Raw genomic sequence first — 13,845 nt, 5'->3', positions numbered from 1 at the left:
TAGTTATGTAAATGTAATGGTTTTATGGCAAAGCAATAAATTGACAAGCAAGTAATGGTGGCCACATATTGTAAAGTCTTTAGAACTCAATGAGGTGAGGTGAGCAGGCATATAATATTTTAAACAATGGAAAAAAAAATGCAATATCTGCCATTGTTAATACAGACACTTAATTAAAAAAAAACAGTTATTGAAACACTTTTTAAAGAGAATTACAATGTTTCAATTTATCGAATATCTGATAATCCATCTCGGGGCAAAGCATTGCATTCATATAACAAGAATGGTTGGAATGAGCGGGTTCAAACTTTGAAATGAAAGCTTCTACCAGGAGTAGGTGGTTTTAGTAAAAGCCAGTTTCAACACATTTCTCTTCAGGGTTCAATTCGTCTGTATGCATGTAATATATAGAGTAATACCCAGGCAGGCATTGTGTGTCTAACAAGCCTATCCATGAAAGGAAATTGATTATGTTCTGCAGAAGATGGAGTGGTAGGGGTTTCAATGGTTTAGACGTGATGTTTTGTAAAAAAATAAAATAAAAAGATGCTATAGGAAAATAAAATCTGCCTGAGCTTTCAATGGGGGACAGCAAAAGGAATGTAAAAACTCCTTGACTGCTCATGATCTATTTATATACTTGTATTTAAATCCAATAGTTGTGATTGTGTGATACTGATCAACAGTTATTTATTTAAATGCAAAATAAAAAGCTATTATTTTGTGCAAACTTGTCTTTATAATTTTTTTCTTCGAATCATATGTATTACCACACTTCCCAACCCAATTAATTTATATTGAAATGGGACATTATTTTTGAGCACTTTTTGTTTTCTTGTTTACTTTAGCTTTCATTTTATTGTACTTTAGCATATTAACTTTACTTTTGCATTGAAGTAAATGCATATTGATCATATTGTGTAGTAGTATAAAGGAAGATTTAATGGTAAATATCTGATTATCCTTTATTATATATTTGTATGTATTTATTCAACGTCTAAGTGTCTTATTATTGAGACTCTTATATGATACTGAAAAGCTTGCTACAATCGAATAACAGCGATTTCTTGTCTTCAAGTCTTTTGTTTTTCATTCACAAACTAATACATTTTTATAATATCTAAATAAGATTCACAAATTGAACACATGTTGAATCATAATCATAACAAACATCAAGTTGTGTCTGATTATCAAAGTGACATACAATTATTTTCATTAAGTTCGAGATTCATCATTCTCAAAAGTAATAATAATTGTTAGGATTCAACCTATTTGCATATCTGAAAAGACCAATTCACAATATTGTCCACAGGCTGTACTTATGATCCTGAACCTGTTGTGTAGAATAGATCATGTATGTGGGGACATTACCATACAGAGAGTCAAAGAGTCAAAAAATAGTATCCATGATGTGTCCTTGGTGTAATTTTTAGCCAGACAATAGGCTCCACCTAAAATCAAAGGTCCCGCCACTATATTAGTATCTGATGAAAGATTCCAGCAGGGCTGCCAAGTTCTCAGAAAATATTTGAGGGAAGGCTCGCCACCGCATGCTTAGGGCATTTATTTATTCATACTTACTTGAAGTAAAGAAACAAAACAATTATCAACCATTTCCCAAGGTTTGTCAATTATAATCCTTACCCCAACTAAACATTGTTTAACATAAAAAAAAAAAGGGTTATGGCCACCAGAGGGTTCGTTGACCTGTAAGTTAATGATGAATATTGACCACCAGGTCTTTTTGACCCAGACCACACCTTTTCACATCACCTCTCACTTTTCAGCAATCCTTGAACACCTCCCTTTGAACTAGTGGTGGCTGTAAAATGTGGTATCGATCCGATACCAAGTAGGCCTAATACATGACCAGAAGTGCTGATATCGATACCGATAACGGCATGCTTCTTCATGCAAACCTCAGTCACTATAACAAATCTGTCTGCATTTTGAGGCATCAGCATCAGTAAACAGACAAGAAGAATATTTCCATTATCAATGTTGTCATGAGAAATGGCTAATAAATTGGTTTACACTTGCATTTATCAAAATGTCATAGCTGAAATGCTAACCCTTTGAAGATATACAAAGGGAATCAGTATTATTGATTACGTAAATCATGTTGTGTAATTGTAGCTGACAAAAATGAAGGCACAGAAAATAATACATCAAACTCATCATCGGACAGGAATTTGCTTTGGGTCCAATCAAGAGAGACCTGTTACAACCCCCCCCCCCCCCCCCCCCCCCCCCCCCCCCCGCCCCCCCTGACCTAAATGCCCTTTCTGAAAGCAACTTGTAGCAGTATGCAGAGCATGTATAGTTGTATTTACTGCATGACAACTCAAACAAGATTTCAGTCATGCGTAGGCATGTCTTACATCACAATGTGTAACAGTTGGTCCACAGCACAAAACGTATTGCTGGAGCAAAGAGGGTGTGATATGAATATTGAGTGTGTCAAAATATAGTACACACCGTTTTTTTCTGGGGTTAATGGCGGGCAACCACCTTTCTAGTTCACTGACATCAGCAGCTAAGCAGTGACAGGAAGAACCTAAAACGATCCTAGTGATGCACTGCAGTTCCTGTAAACCTGCACCTTCACCCAAGCTTTCTTTTTTGGACAGTCACCTCATGACTCGTTGTAGAGAGAAAGATTATGTCAACATTTTGCAGCTTGACATATTTGTCCTGGGAAGAGCAGACCTTTTGGTAAATTATCATAGGGGCTAAAAAGGTGTCAAAGCATGTTGGAAATCAAATGAAGAACAGATAAAACGAACTCTTGAGCCAATATTCATATCTCTAAGCATAAGACGAAATACAGACTGATATCTAAATAAAGAATTAGCAAGCAAAGTCAATGATCCGCCTCAAACCAGAATGTGGAGTGGTCATGTGTGTCCCTCAGCAGTCTCAGAAGCACAAACATTCTGTTCAGAAGCTGAGCCTCACACCTTCAGGCTAACAACCCTTCTTAGGTGATCATGAACGGCAACTCATACCATTCGTCGTGATCAAATATGACCATATACAACCTAGCTTATCTTGTCTTCGTGGTGTAAGACATGCTGGCTATTCAGCCTTCCTTGTAATAGATAGAAAACGACTTGGGTCAACAGTTAAAGTGTAACCAGAGGAACGTGACCTGTACATTTAGACAGTAAACTAAGACGCAAGTGATAAAACTGAACTGCTGGTTCTCCTTCCTACCCCTCTAACTTAAACATACCTATGATGATTATTATAGTTATTGTTATTATTATAATTCTGTGAATACATACTAACAAACCAATCCATCAGCAAGAGACAGACACATAATTTGATCTCAACACCAGCTAACAACCGACAAAACGAGTTTGTCAGGACCGTTGTTGACTACTACTATGGATGATCTTGTTGTTTGAATTGTGATAACAACTCCAAAAAAAACATGCAGTTGTGCACACACACTTAGTCTGCCACTAATGGTGTTAATACATATGAATGAGTTATGATTACAATATCCCACAGCCCCTATTGTTATATATGATTCCCTTCTCAACCCTCTCCCCTCCTTCCTCCCTCACAGTTGATGACTTTGTTTACTACTTTACCCAGAAGGTGAGGGACATCAGTTCCTCTTTTACCCCCGCTGCCATCCTCCCGCCCCTGTCCCCACCTCTGCTGTACCCCCTTTATCCCTCTCTCCTCCGAAGATGTCAACAGAATAGTTACCACTAACAACGCCACCACCTGCCCCCTTTCCCCGACCCCCTCACGCCTCCAGGCCGTCTCGAGCGACATCCTGCCATTCCTCACCACTCCTCCCTCACTTCAGGCCTTATTCCAGCGTCCTTCAAGACAGACAGGCAGAATCAAGTCGCTCCTTAAGAAACTCACCCTGGACACCATCGACATCCAAAACTACAGACCGGTATCTCTTCTTTCATTTCTAAAACAATGGAACATGCCATCTCTAACCAACTGTCACCAACAAAAATAACCTTAATTGAGCCTCATCAGTCAGGCTTCATTACCACACACTCCACAGAGACAGCGCTCCCTGTGGTGACTGAGTCAGTCTGCCAGAGCCACGTCCCTCTCATCGGTTGTCAATCTCCTTGACCTGTTCTCCGTGCTAGACACCGTGAACCATCAGATGAGAAAACGCAATCACTTTCATGTCAACAATTTGACGTGACATGTCAAATCATCCTAATCAGTCACCCATACACTGATGGCAACGATTCCTAGGGCTTGCCCTCAATCAACCGTCAAAGATGCACGGAGGAATGTGGGATTGGATTGTGCCCAATGTGCTGCAACTTTTCACCTGCTGCTTCACTCAATAAGCAGACCAGGGACTTCTCTCTTCTACCCAGTCTCAGGCCTGATGTTCTACAAAACAGCAGAAGCCTATATGTGCATTTCAGCCAACACCATGTTGGGATGCACATGGACTGGTACAAGACCGGTACAAGTACCAGAGCTCATTCAACGCCCTGGTATTGTCCGCCTCTCAGTCCTCTTGATAGGGATCTGAAAGGCATTTGCCTTTCAATCTTTCCCAGGTCCATACATGACCTAGGCCCCACCTTCCTACAAAATGAATCCTGCAGAACACTAATGTGGGACACACCTTTTATTTGTCCAGTCAATTGATTGACTTTACTGCTACTTTTTTTTGCTTACTACTCTTACTAAGACTGCTATATTTACTACTACAACTATTACTAACTACTAATATTCCTAATACTACTACTACTTATGACTTAATATAAATAATAATAATAACAATAGGTTGTCTCGCAACTTTGTTGCTTGACACCCAAAAATAATTATAACCTAATAATAATAATCATAGGAGTAGCGTTAGTGAAATAGTAGCCGATCACTCTTTTCAATTCTTTGTTTATGAGTTAAATTAATAATAAATATGAATATGTAATTTCCTAAATTAAAGTATAGGCTACACCACTTGAAGTTAAAATTGGTGTATACTTAACACCACTATTTTAATGTAAGGAATAAGCCTTACATTGGTAGGGCTTATTCCAATGCTAATTTAGAAGAGCATTATCATTTATCATTATCATAACCTAGGCTAATAATCTCTTCCATATCAGCTAAATATATTGCCCGGTCTTTCACATGAGATACGTTGTGACCGTTTCCAATACGGCATGTCTCCCCTTAACGACAAACAACTGCCTGATTAATTACCTAACAATGACCCAAACACCATTACTACCGATAACATGCTCCCATAGTTCCGAAATGGTCTTTGCGGTGTGAGGTTACATTGTACATGTCCTATAATATAAGTCCCATAGACTCATAAATTCTTTACTGTTCATTCATATAACTTTAGGCCTTATTATAATTAGGGTAAACACCTTCAAACGGCCGCTTAACATGAATTATTTATTAGGCTTTTCATTTATTAACATCAGCTATAAGGTGTGAGGTAGGCTCTATGTTTTGAAATGTGACAAAAAAAAATACACGTGTACAATTGCATTGTGCAAAACTGCTCCGTCATTCTTACTACGACACATTTGTTGACGTACCAACAATGTAGTAGGCTAAGTAAAAACCGAAGAACCAGATCCGTGCGTTGTGGACTCCTTTATTATGTCCATGGTTGTGGAGGGAGTTGCAAATGTCCCGTTTTGCTGAGTCATAGGATGACGCGGCTCCGCCTGACGGCGTGACGTGTTTCCAGTCTGCAGCGCCCTGCCGCTTATAGGAGGAGCCGCAGCACAGCGCGCAGTAGCCGCTCAGTCACATAACCTCGTTAAACCGCACAGATCGGTGTACAACGAGCACCAGACTCACCCGTTAGTCGCTTTATCATAACCATCACCTATTGTCTCGCTTTTGGGCCACAGAGAAGAAATTCAGATGCAAGTGTAAGCTGGGGGATTTGAGCGGTCTGTGCAGTGTGTGTGTCTTTACCTTGCTAAACACACATTAGCCAGTGATGCACACGGGCCATCTTGATGGTCAGTTCACAAACGAAACCAAGGAGAATTCGCATTGCTTTTCTCATATCTGCTCCTTTGTTTGGATCGGTGTCTAAAACCTCCGCTCATCTTTTATTTCGGAAGAACTAGCCAGCCACTGTTGTGTTTTAGCAAACTGGTTTGCACCACGCACCAGTAGACAGCATAGGTCAGCACTGGTCTCTCCGCGATGGGCTTGCTGTCACAAGGGTCACCGCTCAACTGGGAGGAAACCAAGAAGTACGCAGATCACATCCGTAAACATGGTATCATTCAGTTCCTCAACATCTACAATAAAGTGAAAGACCGCCAGAGAGACGTGTTGAAATGGGGAGACGAGGTAAGCATGAATGAAAGAATGAATGGAAAAGGTTCAAGTTGAACTCCTCTTATTCACAAAGCCTGTGTGGGTGACAACATTTTACGTAGAAATGAACTTATCACTGGTTATTATTGTGATACCTTATGTTTCTTGTGTGTGTATACTACAATATAATAATGGCTTACACCTCATACGTCATTATCCATTACACATTAACCTACACCTTAATCTTTGTACTTCTATCAATTTGTAGGCCTACACGTTGATGCGATTTGTTATCACTGTGCAGTTACATGTCTATTGACCTTATTTTCTACTTCTGCTCCTGACTGAATATTCTCTAACATTAGAGTAAAGACACTTTTCTTTCTTAAGTAATTCACATTTTCAATCGAGCACTGGCTGTATTCGTTGCTGTGTGGAGCACATACGTTCAAGCAACGTGGAATGTTGTTGTGATAGATTAATCCACCTTGCAGAATGGGGATTACACAATGGGGGATGATGGAAAGTCCTGGAGAATGATTGATGATTGATGAATTTGTAATGAATGTGTGATCTTGTGCTTTGCTATAGAAATGTAAAAGAAACAACATGCATGTGATTAATGCAAACAGTTGTCAATGCTGACATGTTGGGTTTTTCTTGAACTTTTTTTTTAGGTGGAGTACATGTTGATTGAAATGGACGAGGCAAACGAGAAGGTTCGAATTGTTCTGACTGGAGAGGAAGTTTTAGAAACGCTTCAAGAACAAGGTGAAAAGATCAACCCTAAGTAAGCAAGCATTCAACTACACCTTTAGAAACACACCGAATGAATACTGTGAGCTTACAAGAGTACACAAGCAACTCCTGGCATAGTTTAGTATTATTTAGGACTCAAAAAAGCAGTGGGGTCAGTAATGAGCAGACATTTCACTAAAAATGTCATAAATATTGCATGACATAAATGTGTCTTTATTGCACTGTATGCCACTCCTCTGTATCAAAACACTTTCAAAGAAAACAAAGTTCAAGTACTTGGGGCGGTATAGATGGATTACTTTGATAACCAGTTCATAAATGTATAAATATTTGAAAGAAATACTGCACAAAGTGCATAATGTATGCCATTTCCTAGTGGCCACTTAGAAATGACACAACAGCATTGTGTAGGAATATAAAGTGTCTCACGGATTGTTCAAAGCCAAAGCGGTATTAAACGAGATTACGAGTGAACAAATAGTCAAAGTCACACTTACTGCCGCTGTTATAATTCCCACCGCAGTCTACGGGTCGCTTATTACTCAGTCATTTGAGCGGCTTGGCTGGAAACTTGGGAGACAAAGGGGGCCGATGGAAAGCAGAAAATAATTGAGGCCAGCCAGGGTAAACGGGGGGGCAAATTCTTGTTTGCGTGACTGAGCATGTCGGCGAAACTGTGATAACACGTGTGGCTTTGTGGAAGCACGCTCGGCGCGTCGATGACGTCACCTGGCTGGTTCCTTCCTCCCCCGGGTCTAAATCTCTCTTTTGTTACCCCAGCCACCCCACCCTGTGGAGGCCGGAGTACGGCAGCTACATGATCGAAGGCACCCCCGGCCAGCCGTACGGAGGCACCATGTCGGAGTTCAACACCGTGGAGGACAACATGGACAAGAGGCGACGAGAGGCCTCTGCCGCGCTGAAGCCCAACGAGACCCTCTGCACCATCACCGCCTTCCCCAGGTAGACGGGACAGACGGCAGCCCCTCGCTGGAGAGGAGGGCCTGGGGCACTTCCACTTAGTGCCTCATGGAGGCCTATAAAGAACGCTCAATATGTTACCAAAATATCCTCCCTCTCTCTCTCTGATATGTATTTATTTATGTATACATATATTGAGATGGAATTGTGCAGTAAATGTCTGATGTTTCTAGGTTAGGTTGTCCGGGTTTCACCAAACCAGAGTATCGCCCGACACCTGTGGAAGCGGGGGTCTCCAGGTCTTTGTTCTTCCCAGACGAAGCGATCAATACACATCCAAGATTCAGGTACGCTCACGGGACAGCTCGGGACTCGACGGCCTGTTTTGGTGGGAGGAGGGAGGGAAGTCCTGCCTCCCTAAGCCTCCCGATGTGTGAGGCTTAATCGTGTGTGGTTCTATGTTGATGTTCCGTACCCTCTTTTCAGCACGTTGACCAGAAACATACGTCACAGGAGAGGCGAGAAAGTGGTCATCAATGTACCAAGTAAGTGTTGCGAGTAGCGTCTTGTTTCCATGGCCTTCAAGTCTACATGTGCAGCTCATAGCACGGAACAGAAGTGCTATATTGCTTTTATTCTCATGGTCTTGTGTCTGTGTCTGTTCCAGTCTTCAGGGACCAGAAAACCCCAACTCCCTTCGTGGAGAACTTTCCGGAGGACGACGGGGAGGGGGCGAGAGCCGCGCTGCCAGACCACATCTACATGGACGCCATGGGCTTCGGGATGGGCAACTGTTGCCTCCAGGTACACACAGAGACCAGGACACGGACCGACACGCACACACATCAAGTCACAACTCGACCGTGATACTGGATATGCTCGACGGCTGTGCACGTAATCTACACTGGTAGCTTTTTCGATTTGCATCGCTGGCCAGGGGCCAACAGGAAGAGCAGAGTGCGATTTGCAACACAGACCAGGCGTTGCAGTGCTGTACTTTGACCCGCCTTCACCTCTCTTTACCGCAGGTGACATTCCAAGCGTGCAGCATTGCCGAGGCAAGATATCTGTACGACCAACTGGCAACATTCTGCCCTATTGTGGTAAGTCGATAAGGCATTGGCGGTGTTATAGTCAAACATTCAAGGTCCATTACTCGGCAGAGATTGGCCTTCTAATGCATTCTACTCTTGAATCTGCTTGCTTTAGTCTTACCATCTGATTCTTTTTGAATTACCAAGGGAATAGGACGGTGATTAATGAAGCAGCCTGCCAACAAATGCGGGTTGCATGGCTCTACATGCGCAGCATCTGAACAGCATCGAAATGTCACTCAAAAAAGAGAAATGTAATTGTTGTAGAAAGAGTAAAAGAGTAAATATCACGGTCCAGACAAACCTTCTATAAAGGCAGAATCTAGCTCCCCTTATCCTGGGAGTTTGGAAGCCATTGTGGTTTTTTTTGGGCTGCAACCAAACAAACAAATGGACTGCAATAAAGTGGAGCGCTTGTTTTGCCCGCTCCTCACAGATGGCCCTGAGTGCTGCCTCGCCCTTCTACCGGGGGTACGTGTCCGATATTGATTGCCGCTGGGGGGTTATTTCTGCCTCGGTGGATGACCGCACACCAGAGGAAAGAGGCCTAAAGGTGAGCTGCTGGAATCCGAGGGGTTTTATTGGATGAACTTTAATTGTGGGAGTCGTTGCTAGAGGCACGTGCTGACTCCAGCGACGCAGGTGTCGGTGTTGGAGGAAGTTTATGAGTAACCTGAGCCCGACCCTGTGTTATGTGTTTTTGCGGCCTGGTGTAGGTAATACAACTCTGCTGCTCTGGTAAAGGGTGTGAGGGCGGTGAAATAATAGGCTCTGCCCTTTTTTATGGGAACTTGAGTATGGTGTGGACCCTGTGCCACATGTGATTGGGCTGTATATACCACCAGATGGATTTGTTCTCCGTTTTAGTCTTCAAACATTGTGAAAAGCTTTCTTTTTGTCCTTTTTTGCAGCCTTTGAAAAACGACAAATACAGAATCTTCAAGTCGCGCTACGATTCCATCGACAGCTACCTCTCCAGCTGCGGGGAGAAGTACAACGACATCGACCTGACCATCGACGAGGACATCTACAAACAGCTCCTGGATGGAGGTACGTTCAAATTCACATTCACCTTTCAGATTTCGAAAGAGTCTGGCCTGAACGCTGTAATTAGCCGGCGCGGTGCGTATTGTGAAACCAATGGTCTGAGCGCTGTGTCTCAGGGATCGACAAGCTGCTGGCTCAACACATAGCCCACCTCTTCATCCGAGACCCTCTCTCAATATTTGAGGAGAAGCTGAACCTGGACGACGAGAACGAGTCCGATCACTTCGAGGCAAGTGTTTGCCTGTGATTGCACCAAGTACCAGTACTAACAAAAGGCTCAGCGTAGCCAGTGAGGTCTGCTTAACTTCGTGTGGACAGCTTATTGATCATCATCATCATTGTGTTTTGGTCCATAGAACCTCCAGTCCACCAACTGGCAGACCATGAGATTCAAACCCCCGCCCCCAAACTCGGACATCGGCTGGAGGGTTGAATTCCGCCCCATGGAGGTAACCACCGGAGCCTCGCGCGCGTTTTAATGAGATTCGATCTGAGAGAAGGAAAATTTTGATTGACACTTTTATTTTTTTTGGCGTTCTTCCAGGTGCAGCTGACTGACTTTGAGAACTCGGCGTACGTGGTGTTCGTCGTGCTCCTCACAAGAGTGATCCTATCCTACAAACTGGACTTCCTCATCCCCCTGTCTAAGGTACATATTATCTTTAGTCACGGGTTGTTCTGGCAGTTGGGCTTGCATGTGGTCTCGTTGTTCTTCTTCTTTTCTCGTCTTTGTCGCTGGTGGGTTATGTGACAGTTTCCCATTTCTTCACTCAGTCCACTCAGCATTTTTATTGAACCCTGGGAGATCCCTTTGAGCTGCACTGATTGGGTAGTGGGGGGCAGACAAGGCAGTGCTGCATTGTATGGTCCTCTTCTCCACATTCACAGTCGGTTTGGCCAGCTTCATAGCCACATCTGGCCTTGGCAGCTTTTCATCGTCCTGTTCTCTTACGGTCCAGTGTCTTCCACTTGCATGTGGAGGGGCATGTACCCAAACACAGTTTTTTTCTTTCTCTTTTAAGTTTTGTGAATTCTCCTGGTTCTCGCCGACAGGTGGACGAGAACATGAAGGTCGCGCAGAAGAGGAACGCTGTGCAGGAAGACATGTTCTACTTCCGGAAGGACATCTTCAAAGGCAAGGGGGGCGTTCCGCGGTGGGTCTGCTGATGCTGTCCCAGTGGGGGTCCCTACTCATCGCGGGCTCCTTTCTCTCCCGCCTCTAGGGTGCAACCCCGGGCTGGACGGCGCCACGGCGTCCGCCCAGAACGGCGTGGAGACGGACGGCGACAGCGAGGAGTACATGCTGATGAGCATCGACACCATCATCAACGGGAAGGTGGGAACGCCCCTCGCATTCAAAACGGAGGGAGAAGTCCTTTCTTTGAAATGGAGCCATTCTTTTTTTTTTTTTCGATCAACTTTTTATTGTATTTTATAATTCATACAGAAAACGGTTACACATATACGCAAATAAGACATCATACGACATTCAACCACACTCACTCCCCCCCCAACCCATCCAACCCCAGGTCTAGCCCCCCACAAAGAGAAATTCAGTTATTTGAAATAGATTCATTCCTGAATGGAAATGGTAAACAATAAAATAATTATTAATGTAAATGAAGTAATGACGAAAATAGGATCAAAATCCTATTACAGTAAAGTAAATTAAATCAGATACTCACACAATTGCGGTGCATGTATTCACAGTATTATGTGGCGAGGCTGATCTTTTTGTTGTCCGCTAGGAGGGCGTGTTCCCGGGGCTGATCCCCATCCTCAACTGCTACCTGGAGAACATGGAGGTGGACGTGGACACACGCTGCACCATCCTCAACTACCTGAAGCTCATCAAGAAACGAGCCTCAGGTACGCACGCACGCACGCACGCACGCACGCACTCACTGTCACGCACTCACTGTCATGCACGCACTCACTCACTCACTCACTCACTCACTCACTCACTCACTCACTCACTCACTCACTCACTCACTCACTCACTCACTCACTCACTCACTCACTCACTCACTCACTCACTCACTCACTCACTCTCTTTCTCCATTGTTCCTATTCGGAAAAAATTGCAAAATCGTATAGCGCTTCAAAGTTAATGCACACCATTGTTCTATAAATATTACATATATATTGCATTTTTCCCATGCATATGAAGAAGTTTGGTTTTATCAGAAAGATTCTGGGCGTGACCGTTGCCTCTTAGCCTCAGGCTTGTAGTAGCGAGCCGCGATGCCGAGGGCCTCACCCCACACGCCGTGGCCTCTGTGTCCCCACAGGGGAGCTCATGACCATGGCCAAGTGGATGAGGGAGTTCGTCTCCCAGCACCCGCAGTACCAGCAGGACAGCGTCGTCACCGACAAGATCAACTACGACCTCCTGAGGAAGTGCGACCGCATCGCCACGGGGCAGGAGCGCTGCCCCGAGCTCTTCGGGGAGCCCATCAACCGGTTCAAATGAGAGCACCGCCGCGGCGTTCTACTGTAGCGTGAACCGAACCGTCGCAGGTCCCGTCGGCATGTAGAGACCAAGTATGTGGCTTGTCACGGGGGTGGGGGGGGTGCGTTTCAGAGTGCCACACGTGCGCAACTTAAGACACCCATTTGGCACTAAGTGTGTACATAATTGATCAGATTTTTATGATTATCGACTTATTTTAATAGAACGGAGAAAGAAAAAGAGGTTAAAGCGCGAGGCGTTGAAATGTGTATATATTTACTTTCTCACTGGTGGTTGAAGGACGCCAGCGTTGGTGAATGTACATTTTAGCAGTGGTGTACAATAGCGGGCATTTAATCGTTGTGTGTTGTTGTTTTTTTTGTATATACAGCACTTACTGGGCTTTTAACATTAACGTGGGTTCTTTTAAATTAGTCCTCTCGGCATGTAGTAGAAATCTTTCGCTTTTGAAGTGCTGAATCCTGCTTGCCTTGCTCTGCTGGCACAATGTAGAAATGAGAGCTAAATGCAAGTGGAGTTTGAGACTTTTGCAATGTTTGCTGCTTCCAATAAATCTGCACAGCATTCAATCATGTTGCACGCTCCGCTTTATGAAAAAATAAATGTGTCTTTTCAATATTACACACGCATGTGGTGGTTATATTTTTGTACTGGTTTTTCCGCTTGAGGTGGTGAAAGACAAAGCAGACCTAGTTTAAACAGCTTCAAAGGAATGTTTAAAATAAATTGAATACTTCAGTAGACTAGTATTTTAATTGCATACATTCGGTCTTGGTACAAAGCAAAGGTTTGCTTTTATCTTTACCTCTAGAATTATGCTGCATGTTATATTTCAGATGAGGTTTTAACTTTTCCACCCCCGACATTTGTCTGCAACAAAGGTGGTTTGATCTTCGCTCTCTAAACAACGTCGATTTCATTCCAACCATGTCCGCATTTTCTAGTTGACACCCCGCTAGGAATTCTACCAGTCAGCACATTTGCGTGATCGGAGGAGTACTGTGGGTCGTCCGACACTGCGTCCAGAAGGCTTTGGTATTCATTCAAAAATACGTTTAAAAGAATTAAAGGATAACTTGCATTCTTAAATCAAACCCACTTTATGCGCGTCTTTATCAAAATAAAACGTAATGAAAATGTAAGACTATAAACACATTTCATGAGCACTCCACAAATGGTGTGGTTATCAGGTTTCACTGGAGTGTCCTTTGGACGAGACGCCGCCGCCCTAGTCCTATTCTACCGCTAGATGGC

General features: G+C 43.5%; 1 protein-coding gene across 1 annotated transcript; it reads left to right on the top strand.

The window, feature by feature from the left end:
• The first annotated feature begins 5,733 nt into the window (after window positions 1-5,733).
• Window positions 5,734-13,437, top strand: gclc (glutamate-cysteine ligase, catalytic subunit). The gene is made up of 16 exons (XM_056608817.1): window positions 5,734-6,330; window positions 6,975-7,087; window positions 7,837-8,019; window positions 8,211-8,324; window positions 8,464-8,522; window positions 8,645-8,781; window positions 9,006-9,080; window positions 9,508-9,624; window positions 9,983-10,121; window positions 10,235-10,347; window positions 10,475-10,567; window positions 10,663-10,767; window positions 11,172-11,253; window positions 11,342-11,454; window positions 11,867-11,987; window positions 12,410-13,437. Exons 1-16 carry the CDS (start codon window positions 6,181-6,183, stop codon window positions 12,589-12,591), a joined length of 1,896 nt encoding a protein of 631 aa, XP_056464792.1. The 5' UTR covers window positions 5,734-6,180; the 3' UTR covers window positions 12,592-13,437.
• Window positions 13,438-13,845: the final 408 nt, after the last annotated feature.

The sequence above is a fragment of the Gadus chalcogrammus genome, chromosome 15, assembly GCF_026213295.1.
Source record: "Gadus chalcogrammus isolate NIFS_2021 chromosome 15, NIFS_Gcha_1.0, whole genome shotgun sequence".
Taxonomy (NCBI): domain Eukaryota; kingdom Metazoa; phylum Chordata; class Actinopteri; order Gadiformes; family Gadidae; genus Gadus; species Gadus chalcogrammus.
This window is presented reverse-complemented; position numbering and strand designations above follow the sequence as displayed.